Raw genomic sequence first — 18,173 nt, forward strand, 5'->3', positions numbered from 1 at the left:
TCCTAAATATTTTGTTTTTTCATTACTTATTTATTTTATTTTCCTACTGCAGCAAATGTGTATTAGTTTGTAAAAAGATATATTCACTGAAGTTTTGTTGTCATACCAACTTGTCGGAGTGCAATCGTTAAATGCTTTTGCATACACCTTTGCCTGTTATCCTTTTTAATTTAAAATATTTATATTTTAAATAACCCGAATGGTATGAAATCTCCTGCTGTGTGCAACGTGCGATTACAACCGCAATGGTTTTCGGTTGCTGTTGCGCCACTAAAAAACGCTCCCACTTTATCGCACACACAGACTTTCCACAGGATTTGACCATTTTTATGTGGGGACTACCAAAACGAAACTGGAATTTAAATAATGCCAATAAAAACAACGAAAGCTTTTCTTCTCGCATATAATCTTATTTGGTATGCTACCAGAATTTGGGTCATTTACTGATTGAAAAAAACGGAAAGAGAAGTACAATTTTTTGGGTCGAATTTGGGATTAGTTGAGACGGAAATGTCTAGCCAATATAACTAAGGATTTTTAAGCAATGACCCTTACAAATTACATGAGGCGTTCAAAGTTATTTTGGTTCTGAATATAAATCGCAATCGGATCGGTATACTGCTTCAATGCTGATTGATACTCCTGGGATTTTGGTCTGGCTTTGCGTTTCCTGCATGGTTTCATTTTCCGGTTTCGTTTCCGGTTCCACTTGGAATTCCAACTCCGACGGCAAATCTATTTTAGTGATCACCGTTTCTTGGGCCACTTTTCTTACCGCCTCCTTGACCAAATTTAAAACTGCCTCTTTCATCGATTGCAGTACTTCTTTGGTAATTGGAACTTGCAAATCCAAAATTGATTGCTGGAGTTCTTTTATGCGTCTCATTTTGGTTGCCTTCATTGATTCCCTAGTTACTCCTTCACTTGTTTCTGGCCTTTCTTCGGGCTCTAATGGTATGTATTCTGTAGCCTTACAGTGGTGTAGAAAATTAGTTTCGGCTTTCCCTTTACTTAACTTATTATCATTTGGGGTCAAGTCCTCGCCTCCAAAGGATCTTTCAGGAATTGCTGCATCATCACATTTTTCAAGATTATTTTCATAATTTTCTTGAAAGCTCTCTTTCACACTTATATGACTAGTTTCAAAATTACTCTGTCTTTTCTTGCCCACTTTTTTGTCATCTTTCTTGAAACATTTAGAACCTTCTTCAGTTTTGTGATTACGACGGCCGTGTTCTTTCTTGTGGCGATTTTCTTGATCATCATGTTGTCCAGTGTAAAATGAATTTTCTTGACCCATTTCATTCGTATATCTCAGACCTCTTTTGTGGGATTCACCTCGATTCGCAGAAGAACCTCTTTGATATGCTTTGACAGCCGGTACATATTTACTCTTCGACCTTTCCCTCGATCTCTCGATGATTCTATAAGCCCCAGACTTGGCCTTGTAATTGCCCAACTCTGGATGAGTGGCCAGTGGAACTGCTATCGTGGGATTCGACAGGGGCTTTCGGTTGAGGGACAGTTTGCCGTTGGCGTCCCGATTAAGATCCATTTTATTACGCGGCATTCTGGAACCGGGACCATTATAGGTCTCAAATAAATGTCGGGAACTGGGAATCTGTAAGGAATAGACCACAGGATCCTCTTGTATGATCAATTCCAGTTGAATGCCCGATGAATCATCGTCATTCAACAGCGCCATAGCCTCTTCCTTTCGGATCAACATGAAATCCGTTTCGCAGGTCAAGAAATCATTGGGATTCTGCGAATGAGTGTAGTTCCTTGTTTTCCGGATAACACTGCGCGATTGCAAGTAGGAACTATCAAAGATGGTCAGCGTGTAGAAAATTCGCTTTGCGGTTACCGGCGCAACCAACCACATCACATATATTGTGGCATCCGACTCGCTGATCTCCGCCAGTTCAGTGGCGAGTTCTTTATCGGGCAGAAGGCAGTACCAAGTGGTCTTGCAGATCATAAGGACCAAAGTCAAATGGTTTTCGTAGGGGCGTCTATCGTGTAAGAGTCCGGCATTGGGAAAGCTTAGCATCCTGCGGACTGGAAGAGATCGGGCCTTATTCTCGAGTCCGCCATATAGGAGCACGGCCATGGCCTCGGGGACTCCCTTCTGGAAATTATCCGGGTCAAAGGTCAAGCGTAGTGCCTGCTTTCCAAAGATAATGGCCACCAATGTATGCGGATCACAGGAGTGCTTATGGAGAAGGTGGACGAGCAGGCTTGAGGGAAAAATGATTTGTTCGCAGTCGCCCAGAGGACATTTTCCCGGCGCTCTGGATAATTGACCCAAAATCAGCTGACGATGGCGTTTTTCCTCCTCCTCTCCCTGTCTTCTTCTCAAATCGCTTTTTTGCTTTTTCTCCTTTTGCTTTCTGCTTTTTACCTTTGTCTCACTCATTATTTTCAAAATTTTGATTGGTTTTTATACAAAATAAATTGTAAAATTTGTTGTACTTATAAACATAAAAAAAATATTCATGTGTTGGAAAAAAGTACGTGCTAGTGTATTGGCTTCCGAAAAACAACTGATTGGGGGCTCCAAAATTGCCAGGCAAGTCATTCTGTACAGCTTGACAGCTCTTAACTGGCCAACTTGGCCAGCATAAATGACCATACGATCTCCATAAGTCCCCCAATCGATATGAAAAACAAGGAAAACTTGAAAACTATCTTTTTCACGGAGTTGAACTAACGAGCAGCAAGCAACTTTTCCCCCACTTTTTTCTGTGCAAAAAATGTTTGAAAACAGGGTGGCAATGCCTGTCATATATCCGAGTATTTTTGATTAAGCATTCCCCAGATATGAATTAAATCAATAACTTTTCGGCTGGCCAAAAACAAATTGAATTCAAAAGTTTGGGGCCATAAAACAAAGGCACAAACTTTGAATACAACAGGCTTCTTTGATCGACTTGTGTTTACCCAATAACCATCGAATTATTAGAAAACAAATTTATAGAAAAAGACTTGCGATACGCATAGGTTGAAATTTAAAAGAATTGGGTGTTGGAAAAAACTCGAAAAGTGTTGCCTAATAAATGAACGTTTTTATCCACTCTTTCCTGTTGAAAAAAAACGCGGCATTCTCAGTGCGAATCCACTAAAAATTAGGGATTACCTGCCGCTCCTAAAAGGGTTTCCCACTGACCCCCTCAATAAGCGTAATGAAACGTAATTTGAATGGCACTTAAGTGGCTTTCGGGTCAGGTGAGTGTGTGTTTGCAGGTGGAATATATGTATATAAATGGTTAAAGGGATATGCTTTCGGGGGTGTGAGACGGGGCCAATCGTTCGAAAATTGAGCTGCCCACTGGCCAAAATTAACTGCTCCACCGTACGGTAAGCCCGTAGGCGAAGGACACAGGGAGAAGTGGGCGTGGCCGGCAAGAAGTAAAGGCAAAGTCGTGTCCGATTTATGGCCCGGATAATGCAGGCGACTTACGAACGTTAAAATTATGCAGCCACTGCATTAAAAAGCGCTGAAAGTGTTGCACGACAAATGGGCCGGGAGCTGGCCAAAAACCCCGAGGCATTAAACGTCGAACAGATGGCATCAATTTGTACCGAATCGAGCAAACCGTAAAAGAAGTTGCGGAAAATCCTCGGGGAAAGCGAAAGAAAAGAAAGCCACAGGGTGGAAAATGGCGTCGAGAAAAGGCTTTAAGCCAAAAAAATCGGATTCAATTCTTTTTGGGTAAAAGTACTTCGATGTCAAGAAAAACATTTTAAATTCATCTGCTGTACCAGTATATTAAATATTATGTATTGTTGAAATCCATAAACACAAAAATCATACCAAACACTTCAAAGAGAAAACAATAAATATAACTTGTATAATTCAAATCAATAATAAGACCCAAGTTAAAAAAAGACGTTCTAAAACGTCTCATCAAATATTTACCTAATTTCAGAACCCTAATAAATCTTAATTGCTTGGAATAACTTAATACGAATTTTTGGTTGAAGGAACTGAACTGGTTTTCGGTGGCCAGTAAGCTCACTTCGAACAATTACTTAGTGGGCATGCAGCATCCATTCCACTCGAATCCTTTGGCCATGAATAAGCCGAGCACTCAAACACTCACTTGACACTCACACTCACCCTCGTACTCGTATTCGAATAGAAATGGGCAAACAACAAATGGCCGAAATGCGATGCTGCCTCTCCCCATCTCGCTCTCTCCCTTGGCAGGACATTCGGACGGACAAGGATACGGATATGGACAAGAATACGGACATGGACTCCGGGCCGGATCCGGGTCGACCCATTCCGGCCATGTTGTAATGTAATGTAATGCGCGTGCTGCCAGCTGAAATAAAGAAAATGAAGCGTCACTCGCAACGGGGTCGCAGGGGGTCAAAGTTGAGTTCGTTTAAGGGGCGGGGCAAGGGGCCGTGGCAGGGTCAGACAGGATGTTGGCAACAAAAGCCAAAAGTGGCACCGCGTAAAAATAAAACAACAAGCCGGCTCTTCAGCGGAACATTCGAAGCCCAAGAATCGAAAGCATCGATGGTTTGGTAATATTGGTGAGGTCAGTGAGTACTGATCCCCCCCACCCCCCACCACCCTACTCCTCGAAAATTTCCCGGCACTTTTCCTCATATATGTGTGTACGAATACAAGTGCAGTTGTGTGAATGAGAGTGCACTTGTGTTCGTGCGTGTGTGTGCTCAACACGTTCAATATTTTATGGTGTCGCTTACAGAAAATGGGAGCCAAGCAAACAGATACCGAGAATCGAAAAGAGCATAAGTAGTACACGTAGAGAATTACTGTGGATTTCCTCCGCAAAAAAAGTTTACCATTTGTTCGATTTCATGAAGGTATAAAGGTATGAGACTTTTTAGACATTTAACGCCGTAAATTGTAATGGAAAACTAATTTTAATTTATTTTAACGAAGAATTAGGTTGATTTTGAATCGAATTGTAAGAGCACAAAAAAATATATAAATATATAGCAACGTAGAAATCCTCAAATTACGAAATTAATATGGAAATCGAGTAAATATGGAAAAATAAGCCAAATAAAACAGAACTAGAGATGAGCTAGCAATAAAAATCCGGAGGGATTCTGCTTCGAATATTAACATAACATCCCCAAAATTCAAAAGAAAATTGTCATTTAAAACCTATTTTTTTGGTTTATAAATCTAAAGTGCTTTCGTTAACATTTTCCTGACTTATTTTCAAAGCTCGTGTCACGAGCTCATATCCAAAATAAAATTCAGCTGACTGCGGAGTTTTGAAACAGGTGAGAGGCTTTTTTTTTGTATTTGGGTTTTTGGTTGGGAGAAGGAAAGACTTGGCCTTCGGTCAATTGAAACGGTTCAAAGGGTGTTTGGCCTGCGGTCTTCAGCCCTCACTCTCATTCTCCGCTTTCACGATTTTTCCTTCTTTTTTTCATCGACGCGGCCATATAAATTTCACTCTGGCAAATGGTTTTTATTGGCAGCCAGCAACTGAAGGCTCAAAAAGGTTAAATTTGGAAAATTGGTACGTGATTGGATTCAAAGCGCAAAATAAGTGCGTCAGTGGGTTTTCCACTGCCCCTCGGCCTCTTTTCACTTATGGGAATGAAAACATACTTTTTCTTCTTTTTTTGGCACGCCACTCGCCACGATTTGTAATAAGAATGTGTTTTTTATATATTTTTGTGGTCGAGTTGTGTGAAAAACTGGAACTTCTGCCAAGCCACGATGATGATGATGGCAGGCATCCAATATATGTATACATATGGCGGCGATATCTGGCTGCTGGCATATACAGACAACCCATAAGTTTAAGTATTTGTGGTCTTGTGTTTGATTGCCGGCCATAAAACGGTCATTTGTTTGTTGGCCAGTTTGTGACTGTGAACCGAAACCAAAACCGAAATCGAACTGAAGCGAACTGAACTGAACTGCCAACTAATAACTGGCCATTGGGTTTTGTTCACTCCACCGAGCCAACGTGGCGTATGAGTAATATTTGAATAGCTCCCCACAAAAGTTGGAAATGCTGTTTGTCGGCAACAGATGGGAAACTGTAACTGAAACCCCAAATTAGGTTTAGCATTCTGAAACGGCAACTGAAAATGTAGTTTTAATATCATCATTCACAGTCATGGGCAAAGCAGCTAAACTAAACCCATAAATATATTTATTATTGAGCTGAGACTGTAGGTAAAATACAAATTTTTTTCAATTTTAAGGATTTTTCTTGATCAATGTGAAAGGTTAAAAAAGCGAAATAAAGCCTAACTAAATAACGCCCAAACTGCATTATTAAAAAACTTTTTCAAAATATATATAAATTATAATCCAAAACGTTTCATAATCTATAGGCTGAGGTTATTTGCCTAAAATACGTTTTTTTCCCAAAAACCAGGAAAGTTGAAGAAATACACAAGCGAAATCAAATTGGTAAAATATTTGCCAAAAATACTGGCAGTCCATCAATCGGGGGATAAGCTCGAAATCCTCTCGAAAAATGACCATGGCCATTATGGCGGAATTTATATACGCACTGAACTGAACCGATAATCGGACTTACGTCGGCTTTGACCGTAGCCATTTGTCCGGAATTGATAAACACCGTAAAAATAAAAGCAGAAACTCATTGCCCATCGATGATTCATTTCACTTACCAATCAATATAATACGACAAACAATTTTATTGTTTTTAATTAAAAAGTCATCGCAATATTGTTGCTGGTGGCATTTCCATAAACTTATTTGTCCCAGAATTGTACGTATATATGTATCGCTTATGGCACATGACAATTTACAGATTTATCTGTCACAATTTTCCTGCCTTTATTTTGTAACTGTTGTTGTCATAATTAATTGGCATTTATTATGCGCTGCAAAGGCAATAAACAAAACAAAAACAAAAAAAAAACCAACCAGGAAATTTGTGATGCCTGAATTATGGTAACGGAGATCTGGCCATGTTTTCCATTCCCATCGAAGTTGATGGCTTTTAATCACTTAATTGCAGCTAATTAGAACCGCAAATTCAATGAGCTCTGCTGACAATATCGGTTTCGGTTTTCAAATCAATTCGAGCTGGGTTTAATGAAGAACCTGGAGCTCTATTTAGATGGATACATTATGAATCATATTCTCAAGTGCCACGAGGCACTTTCCCCGGGCACATCATTAAATCACCGCAAGAGTTCAGAAATGCATTTCATTTGAAAATCATGACCCGACCAACAAGAACAACCACTGCCTGGCACTCTCGACATTACAAATTACAGGTTGCCGGCTGTCAGAGAAAATCGTGGAGAAAATAGGGCCAGGGGTCCGGGGTCAGGGGTCAGAAAAAAATATGGCAAACTTTGACGAGTCTAGTTAAGGCAGCCAACCCAGCGGAAAGATGAGTGTATTAAGATAGCTTTAGTAAATATATTAAATGGGACAAAATAAAAAAAATATATAAAATACAAAATACAAAATTTAACAACTATTGTACCTCACATGTTTGAGAAAATAACACTATATACCTTACCACTATACTCCTACATTATAATTGAATATACTATTTATATTTCAGTCTATTATATATCAAAATTAAAAATTATTTTGGTAACTGCCACTTGTAACATTAAGACGTACAGTTTACCCAACCTAATTTCACTTCAAGAACAGGGTATCTAGATAACTGCTTAAGCAATCGCGTTTTGAGTTTGCGGCCTGGGGATAAGGGGACGGGGTTCTCCATAAAGGAAGCCTCTTCAATCCACAATGTCAGCCATTTATCATCTGCCAGAGCTCAGTTTACTGACTGACTGACTGATTGAGTGACTGAATAACTGACTGACTGAATGACTGGAAGTTGGGAGAGGGCAAAAGGCAAACCAAAATTGGCATTATGAAAGCCCTGCAAAATAAGTGAGCTTAGCCAAGGGGGTCAGGTGATATCTTTTATCGTATATTTTTTACCATGTGAAAATAAGTCTTACTTACCTAAGGTGAGTCAACTAAAATCGTTACTTCAGATCCAAGTTTAACGGGAAGTTCTGAAAAAAATAATGGATAAAGAATTGTAAGTAAATATAAACAGCTAACTTAAACAATAATTGTGTTAACTCTATTTAAAGCAAGACATTTGTAAACAACCATTCGGACCAGAATTCCATTTATTTTTCACTTTTTATTCGATTTTCATATTTAGATAGAAACATTTTTCTTTATCTAGCATTTTCTTTGTCTTTGTCTTAGTAGCGTTAATTCTTGTTAAGTTCTTGATGATTTTTTTCGCTTTTTGTTTTAACTGCTCATTATTCTCGGGTTTTTCGTTGGCGATTTACATTTTGTTTGGCCGCCATTCGCTGATAAATTTAAGCGCCCTGGTAATGCATAAATTAATGTTAAGTAACAGCTGACCAGCTGGTCAAAAGCAGCTGACACTGTTCACACACTGCGAAAAATGGGTGCCAGGGGAATTCAGAGGGAGCTGAAAAGTGCAACCGAATCAGATCGAATCAATAAGCTTGCTCATTATCCAACCTCCTGTTTTGCTTGCCTAACACATTTACACTAGAAGGTATTACAGTGTTTAACAGCAGATTGTGAAATTGAATAGCTTAAATATAAGTATATAAAATATAAGTATATATAAATAATGATTAATAAAAATATAGTTTGATTCAAGCTATTTTAAATTAATAATTTTATAAAAAAGTAAATCTAAATAACTCTCAAACAAAAAATACAAGATAAAAGTACAAGATAAAATCAATCATCATCAGGAACATTTAAGGCATTCACATCACTCGAAAAATCGGTTATTTTAGTATATAAATGGATTTTAAATTAGTTCTTATTTTTCCAAGTGCAACGTCAATTATAATTTACTGGACGATGCGTGCGAGTCTGTTTTTTCCGCTTCATATGCTTCAGGGGTCAATTTGGTGGATGCATTCAGCCATTGGGCTCATTACGGGCCCTCTAAAATGCATTTCCATCACTCTCCATCTGACAATTTGACATTGTTTGGAGTGGAGGCTGAGCACTATGTACGTTTCACCACAGCACCGAAATTTCCGTTTTCTGCTCTCCTAAATTGTAATTGAATGTGCTGGGAAATCGGTCGAAATTAATGCCATGTTTTAGCCCGCACTTCCTGTCTTTTGTGAACCAATCAGCCAAAGCATTTCACCAAAAATTTGGTAGTTTGGCAAAAGGGGAGAATTTCATCTTTGCTGCGGCAAGTTGCCACTTTGAACTCGGTTTAGGAGCCTTTTGTGGCTCTTAGTCTGCTAATTAACTGCAAATTGCTTTTGCCTTTCAGGCGAAATCCCCTTGCCCAAAAGAAAAAAAAACTGAAGTGTTCAATTTCGTTTGAACTGGTCCTTTTTGGTTCCTCCTTTAATCGGTTGCCATGACAATTTCAAATTAAAATCAAATTTTGAGGCACCAAATATTTTTATATCCGCTTCTGCGGACGGAGAAAAAAAAACAGAAAATGTCCACTGATTGCCGATTTCTTGTTGCTGATCAATTAAGTCTAATGGCATGTGATTGCTGTTGTTTTTCTGCCTGCTTCACTTAGTTTTAATTGGTGTTCGTTTGGCCAGAGATCGTAGGATGTAGCTGGCATTGTTTCGGTTTGTTTCGATTGTTGCAGGTGAAAAATGCATTGCATTGTGTAGTTGTTTCAGAAAATCTCTTTTTTGTTACTAATTTCCAGTGGTTTTCTATTCTGTTTTCGCTGGCGGGAAATATTCTTTTGTTATTTCTCTACTTGTAAATATTTTATATTTTTAGCTGAGTTCTGCTAATTAATACTATTCGTACTTTTAATTCAGTTGATGTTGTATTTTTCCTGGAATTATTGGTGTGGGAAAATATCTCTATGTTTGGCTACTGTAAAAGTGCGCTGTTTTTGTTAATGATTTGGAAATGTTTCTCAGACTTTTCTTTGCCTCTAATGCCAGTTAATGCCACTTAATTAATAACATCAAGTTTTGTTGCTGTTTGCCATTCAAATTTCACTTCGTACTCGCACACTTTTTGCAGCCACCATTTGTTTCAAGTTGTAATTGCATTTGCTGGGCCATTAAAGTCTTAACAGATTAAATAAATAAATAACTAAGGAGGTCTGCAATTCCATTACTTCAAAACGAAGGGAATACCAAGGAGAATGGAATGCGAGTGTGAGTGGTATTTGAAAGGCAGTGCATGTACGTACATTTTACGCTTACATAACTCAAATAGAAATTCGAAACTCGGCCAAAAGTCGAAAACTGAGAAATTTGCATACAAAAGTATCTGATGCCGGGGAAATTCTTTGACTTTAGCATCCTTTGGCCACTGAATGCATGCCAAGCTGAGAGAAAAAGAATAGTAAACGACATGGTTTTATATTTTTTTTTTGTGTTCCTAAGGGGGTACCCCAATACCTCAGCCCTTCCAAAGTCCTTCCTTACCCGTTTCTCCATCCCTTCTTTCGACCATAACAATTGCAGCTGGCAAAAGATGAAGGCAAGTCTGGAATACTATTAAATACACAGGGGAAGCCACTTTTAACCCAAATCTGCGGGCATAAAAGCCAGCCCACCGACCACGGTAAGGGTTAAAGGTTGGGGGTAAGGGGTAAGGGGTAAGGGCTTGGGGGCGCAGTGCCCAGAGGAGCCAGGGGAATCAGTGGAAACAGAGGACCAGGCCACACATGAGTACAAATAATGCAGCGATGGTGGCCACGTGGAGTCTTGCCAAAGGGGCAATCGTGGCTTAACTCGGGCTGTGTTTGCTGCTGACGAGGGGAGTGCTGTTCGCAGGGTTTAAGACAGGGACTTACTGGCAGCAGCGACACTTTTCCGACACTGCCAGCCAGGCAGGCGTCAGCTAAGCACCACGTTGATATGAATGTTACGCACTGTAGTTCAGAAATTCAAGAAACAATCAAGAATGGTTCACCACATTTACTCAAGTTACAACAAAAAGTTTACAGGCGGTATTGCTTAATTCATTTATTTATCTTGGATATTATATAATATCTTAAAATGTATCTGAGATGACCACGATAAGATTTTTAAGCCATCAACCTTGCTAAAAATATATTTTTTTAATGCTGATCATGCTTAGAATTTCTGTATTATATTTTCAGTGGTATTCAAATCATGCTTTGAATTTCTGTATTATATTTTCAGTGATATTCAAATTAATTTCAGCAGTTTATTGTCTTCAAATTAGATTGAATATTCTACACCACTGTGCAGTAAGCAACTGGATTTTGAGGCACTTTGGCATTCGTTTCAGTTGCAGATGGAGATTGCATATTGCAGATTGCTCGTGTGGCAGCGTCGTGATTAAGCCGCAATTTTTATACAATATTTGCATGTGAGTGAGGGGGGTTAGTGGGCGTGGCGGGAGGGGCGCGTTGCTATTTTGGCCACATAATGACATTCGCTTCCTCGCCAGTCGTATAATGCAGATATCACAATATACGGATTATTAGGCATTATGCATATGTCCTTTTTCGACGCCTCTGTCTTTTCACTCGTTTCATGCTCCGTCTGCCTGTTATTGTGTGCTAACAATTTCTATTCATAAGAGTGTGTGTGTGTTAGTGCATGTGTGTGTGTGTGTGTGTGTGAATGTGGCATGCAAATTTATTGTGTACTTTTGCCGCCAAGTTGCGGCATGTCAAGCCCCCCATCACCGAGAACCCCCTTTTCAACAGCAAAACTGAGCTTTTGATTTCGGATTTGCATTTGTGAGAAGGAGGATGGTAATAGTGATTGGGGAGAGGGGGGAGGTATTGGGATTTGGGTGCCAAGGTCTGCGAATGTGTCATTAGCATCGCATTCAGCCAGAGCATAATCGCTACAAAGAGCAATGCATCGTGGCTTAATGCAATAGTTTAAAAAGGATGGAATGTTTTTAGACCATTTTTTTGAGAATATGTAGAGTAAAGCTACTTGCAATATTCATTTCGAGTTTTGGATATAACTGTTATCAAAAGCACCTTTAAAGTAAAATTCTTCAAACATCTAAGAATTCTTGCAGTTTATTTAATAAAGTACTAAAGTTTCCCATTAATTCTTAAAATTTCTTTAATAAAACTTTATTAAATAAAATTTTGTACACCTTGTATTTAAATGTAGTCCAATTCCCACAATATTAATTGTTGCTTAAGTGCAATCTGGAAATTTCCGACTTCAATTTTATTTGGAACTTCCCTTAGGATTTGTTTTTGCATCTTTTTACGTTTGCTTTTCTCATTTCTCATTCGTCTAAGCGTCCTTAACCTAATGATTAACTACTGCCTTTGTCATTTGTTTTTGGACTATTTTTATTTAATTTGTTTTGGAGGCCTCGCTGCGTATACGCAATGCCAGCACTCACTTTGTTTCAATATGCATGAAGCCCCACTTCCCTTTTTTTTACCCATTTTCTCTCGCACACACACACACACACATGCAGGCAAAAACACACTCACACAGACAGTGACAAACATGTACAATCGCAGACAAACACACGCAGACACAGACACCGACCAATACACATATACATATATGAGCTCGGGCTCAAAGTCACTTAACCAAATAAATTTTTGCAAGGAGAAGGGGAAAAAAAGGAACGGGGGGCGAGAAAAACGCGGCAGACAGGGGGCGTGGCTGCCGCCGTCGCTGCTGTTGTTGTTGTTGTTTCTCAAGTATTTATTTTGCTTGAGTGCGCTACAGTTTTTAAGTTTGTTTGCACTGAAAACTCAAGGCACAACTTGCAAATATTCATTACAAACAAACAAACACAGGGGCGGCGGGCAAAAAAGGAAACTTCCGAGGGCCTTCAGGGGGTTGGAACTATGTGGGGCCTCCAGGGGGGGGAAGGGGCTTACGGGGAATTGAAGCCAGAAGGAAGTAGTCTCGCCTTGCTTTCTCTCGACAGCGCGAACTTAATGTGATTAAAATTGTATGGCTGTCGTTGGCTGTTTGTGTTGGTATGAGAAAAAGCACAGAAACGGAGCTCCTTTCTACCGCTTTCTCCACATTTTCCCAAGGAATTTTTTTTAAAGGATCTATGGGTTGCAGTTCGACGTGCCGATACCCAAGACCCTTCACTTCGCTTTACTTCAGTTCACGTCACCTTGCCGACATTCACCTTTGCCCGTAAGTATGCAACAATTTTTGCAAAAGAGATTTTGGAAAGTAAGGAATTCGTTGAGTTTTGGTTAGAAATATAGGTATTCCATAAAATGCATAATAATTAAAATTATGTTACAATTTTATTTTTTACGATTTAAATATTAAATATTTGTTTAATCAAGTGAGGGAATGTATTTGGGTGCTATAAGCTTAACTTTATTTGTACTTGTAAGTAAAATCTTAAGGTATATCTCCTGTTTATTTTGCTGATTATTTAAAATTTAAAGAATAAATTTAAGACCAACCTGTAGATATATTTAATCACATTTTTGCCACAAACTGTCTGAATGCAGGGTAGGAACAAAGGCAAATCGTTAAAAGCAAGCACGTGTAATAAAAACAAAGTGTGACCCCATCGTCGCCGTCAAAATAGTGACTCCCCGAGAAACACTTGCAAAAACACTCACAAAAACAATCACACCCGCTGCAAAAACACCCACTGTGGGCAACATCTTAAAGCGTTGAATTTATTTGCCCCCGCCTGATTTTATATGGCGTTTATTTTGCGATCGCACTCCCCCTTAATGGATGCTTAAATAAAATTTTAAAGCATTTCAAATTTAGTGTTGAGTTTTAGTGTTTGTCATTAGTGTTTTGGCAGGCGTTAAATATTTAATGGTCGAGACAGCGTTGGAAATTTTTGCAACAAAGTGTTTGTGCTGTGTGGATAATTAATATGGCAGAAAGTTTTTTGGGATGGGAAAAGGTGGTTTGGTGGTGCAGAGTGGTTCGGTGGTTCGTTGGTCCTGGGTGGCTCTTTTCTGTTTGTCTTGGAATGTTTGCTACCGCTACCGAATGTTTACATTCGCCAAAAGCTTTCGCCAACTTTTCGCCAACGTTGGCGGGCGAAAGTTACTCGAAAGCCAGTTATTTGTTGATAGGGTTTTTGAATGGGAGACGCCTTAAAATCGTAATGGATAATGGCTGAAAATGGGGAAGAAAATTAGCTATTGCGGAAGGCTTCAATAATGCTTCATTTTTAGGGGGTTTACCGGCGGATATTTGGTGGCACCTTTTTGTTACAGTTTCATGGGCCAACTTTAATTTTGCTTTTGATTCAGCCTCTTAAAGATAATGTTCAGCCTCTTAAAGATAATGTTTTCTTTACAATGAACTTTAGTTATATTTCATAAATTTCCTCCTTACAGTCAGTATTTGCAAAATGGTAATTCAATTCAGTTTTAAACTACCATTAAGGCCAACCAATTCTAATCGAGAACAGCAGTTGCCACTGACTTAGACTTAGTCCAATGAAAATACAAAATCTTTTATTTCCATCTCTGTCTGTCTGTCGCCTGCTTTTCCTTTCTTTTTCAGCCAATCTCTTTTAAATTAAAATAAATTCGCTGTGGGCTTTGTGCTAATTCACACGTGGGAGTCAGGCAATTTGTTTGGCTATTGGAAATGTGAGGAAATTATTTGGGAAAGCACACAGAAATTTGGGAATCAACTTTCTGATACCGCTTAGTAAATAGAAAAAACAACAAAAAAATATCGCAGAAAATATATATATAATATATTTTAAATATATATATATATATATTCAATTTTAAAGAGTTGTATAAATTTGTATTATATAAAATGTATTTTATAGTTATTACTCTATGGGTATTTTATATTTACTTTACTTTTTACTAAAAACATGTTTTAATGTGAAAAATTTCAGTAATCACATATATCTACTTTAGATTTAAATATCAACATGTAAATCAAAGTCATGACCCTTATCTCATGTAAGCCGCTGTTAAGTGAAGTCAACAGAGGATTACCCATATTTTCGGGTGCCCAAAAAGTGCTGAGTTATCCATTCGCAAATACCGAATACCCTGTTTAAGTACTTTGTCTAACAACAGCTGCTGTCACTTGTTCTTTTCGTGGCCAAAACTTAATTTTCCAAGCAACTTCATCGCCTAAGATGGGACATTTTTCAGAGTTTACCCAACGCCCCCCCATCCCCCCTTTGAGCACCACTGATTACCATTTGAAATACGTGTTTTTGTTGCCTTCGTGAAGGCTGGGCCACTAATTAGAATAAATCTAAATTGCCCGTTCTGCGGCAGTCGACGTAATGACTTTTATGCGCATGCTTAAGCTCGCAATTATCCACAGCAGCCAAAGATTAAATCGCGACAACAACCAAAAGGCAAAAAGGCAGAGCTTGAGCCCCCTTCAAAAAAAAAGGAAAGGCCCCAAAAGAAATCCCCTTTTATTGATACGCTTTCTTTATTTTTAGCTTGAAAGGGGGGACTGGAAAAAGGGTTAAAAACCGCAAAAATTACAAAGCACTCAATATGCCTGGAAAAAGGGTTGCGGGTTGCAGAAAAGCAGATGCGGTGGCTTAAGTGAGGCATAAGAAAATAATTAAAAACACGACAGAAAGCGATTTCCCGGGCAGATAGTCGAATGATAAATGCCCTGTGATTAAAACAGCTTTAAAACAATATACTTTGAACTATGTCGAATTCAATGGTGGGTGCATTTCTTTGTTGTGCCTATATTTATTTTATATAGCTAAGATCTTTCACAAATTAACGGATAGAAAATTGAATATAAAAGGTTGGATAAGTTTTTTTCGTTACAATTTTAACAACAAATTTTATTTTTAATTTGGAAACAAATTGAGAGCTGGAAGAAAATCCATATTTTAAATCATAAAAAAAAAATATTTCAATAATTTTCCCACATGTAAAATCCAGAAAAATCGAATACCGGTTAAATTGAATAAAATTGAAGAGTCTAAAAGGGCTTAGGATATTTAAGTTTTCTTGGCCATCACCACGCAATAACCGCTTCCGAAATTCGACCTCATTTTGTAAAAATAACGTATACGCCAACACGTACGAAAGGGCAGCGCCAAAGAACGTGTTCGGCCGTCGAGTCCTTTGTGCGCGCATCCTTGGCAGCGACTACAAAATCACTGGAAAAGGGTATTCCTGGCGCTATTCCGCCTTTGTCGGTGGCAAACGAGAATATGTTTGTCAGTCACTGGAAAAAGGGCTTGGCAAATAAAATGCGAAATATGAAAAGGCAAACGCCAAACGGCAAACGCTGTGGCAAGCGCCAAAAGTGAAATGTCAACCGAAACAGGGCGAAAGGAGACGGAAACCCAAGTAAAAAAGACCAAAAGACGCTGCTGTTCTCGGCTCCCTGATTTTCAAAGTCACTCGGAAAATCATAAATTTTCACACACACACACATAAAAAAAAAACAACAACTAAGTGGACCAGTCGAAAGGCAACCGCAAAAACGGAAGCCTCCCAGTCAAATCATTTTTCCACTGCATTAGACGAGTCCCATCTACAAGGAAAGTTGACCTTACAATTGCCATACTTATTCTTCCGACAGGACACAAATGTTTGGGGATACCGCACAGGATTAGCCACATATGCAGGACCAAAGCGATTCGCCCATACACTAAAACTTTGATTTGTTTTTTTATTAGGTCCAAAAATTGGATTTTTTTCATAACAAAAATATTTTTTAAATATATTTAGAGCAACCATAAATTCCTTATTTTTATATGGGCTAAACAATGATTGAAAAAAAATTAAAGAAAAAGGTTACTAAATTACATTTCATTTAGGTCTTCTTTTTCTTTTTGTCAAAAATATATTAAAATATATATTGTTCACCGTGTAGCTCGGGATATTATTGGACTGACACTCTCACAGAAACCGAAACCATGTCTGACCCACATGAACAGATGACAATGGACACGATACTGAAGCCCATGGCGATGATGAGGTTACTGTAGATGCCTATCGCCCTTTGTCTCGCATTTGTATGTCGAAAATCTCGACAGGCGGCCATTTCAGAAAAACTAAGCCAAGCCACTTGTCTTTTTGCCACAAAAAAAATAGAGAAAAAGAAAAAAACAACGCAAAGGGCCAACGAAATCATGTTAGGAAAATGCCTTTTCCTCATCAAGAGCTGCCACTTCAGCTGGTTAAAGTTGCACCATCTTATCTATTGTACCGAAATAGAAATGGGAGGAAACTACTTGTCCCGAATTCCAGCAGTTCATAATACTTTTCCTTTAGTGGAAACAAGATGAGGGCTTGCTACTTATCGTTTAGTATAAATAAATTGAAGCGATTAAATTTGTCTAAAAATAAATTAAATTTATGTACTTTAAGCTTAATTCAAACTAGAAGTTTCTCTAATTTTCAATGTGAAAATTATTTGCCGAAATTGAATTTTGTTCTCTGATATTTAATAATTACCTTGCTTTTGGCAAAATCGGAATGTTGGTGTATTCATAAAAGCTCACTGCCTCACTCGGAATGTTCATACATAATTTATATTATTTAATTCAATATGCACATTTTGGAGAAATAATAGTGCAGCAGTTATTAAGGATGTTTACAATAGAAATGTTTTTAAATGAAAGCTTGAGAAGGCGAACTGCCTCTTTGGTATTTGAACCATATTCAGAGGTTTTGGGGTCCCGTGAAGCCATTCAAATAAAACAAAAGATCCTTATCGGCATTTCGAAGCGGTCATTATTGGGTTTCCATCGAGTTCTTCGATTGATTGGATGGACGAGTGGTTCCATGGGTGTTTCTGGTGTTTGGGTTGGATGACTCGATGGACCACAAATATTGAAAGCCACATGGCAGCGCGAGCAAATAAGTGATGCATTTAACATGCGAAACTGACGAATGGGGACACCCAGCGGGCGGTTGGATGGTTCAGTGGGTTGTTAAGTGGGTGTGGGTGTGGGTGGTTCGAGATCCAGTAACTCAGTGGTTCAGCGGGTGGCGGTTCTGGCCTGTCCAGCGACAAACTGTCTATGCAGGACATGTTCTCCATGTGCGGGTCGAAATGCAGGAAAATTATTTGCTATAACGTAATTAACATGATTTATAGACGAGCACACAACAAACAGCCGAAGGCGAACCGTCAGGACATGTGAGTCCTGGCTGAGTGCGTGAGTGTGTGAGTGTGTAAGTGGGTGGGTGTGTATATGTGTGTGTGTGAGCGAATCTGTGTCCGCTGTGTTTGTGCAATCGTCT

At 38.8% G+C, this 18,173-nt stretch overlaps 2 protein-coding genes across 2 annotated transcripts in view; both read right to left on the minus strand.

Annotated features, from left to right (window-relative positions):
- The window catches only part of LOC108041558, a 77,321-nt gene that overhangs the window by 38,519 nt on the left and 20,629 nt on the right, over positions 1-18,173 (minus strand). Inside the window, 1 exon segment of the mRNA XM_017119490.2 lies at positions 7,973-8,025. The gene's annotated coding sequence lies outside the window, so the exon portion shown is untranslated.
- On the minus strand, positions 390-2,557 carry LOC108041559. The gene has a single exon (XM_017119491.1). It carries the CDS (start codon positions 2,417-2,419, stop codon positions 578-580), a length of 1,842 nt encoding a protein of 613 aa, XP_016974980.1. The 5' UTR covers positions 2,420-2,557; the 3' UTR covers positions 390-577.

Source organism: Drosophila rhopaloa, unplaced genomic scaffold (assembly GCF_018152115.1).
Source record: "Drosophila rhopaloa isolate 14029-0021.01 unplaced genomic scaffold, ASM1815211v1 contig_3, whole genome shotgun sequence".
In the NCBI taxonomy this organism is placed as follows: Eukaryota; Metazoa; Arthropoda; class Insecta; order Diptera; family Drosophilidae; genus Drosophila; species Drosophila rhopaloa.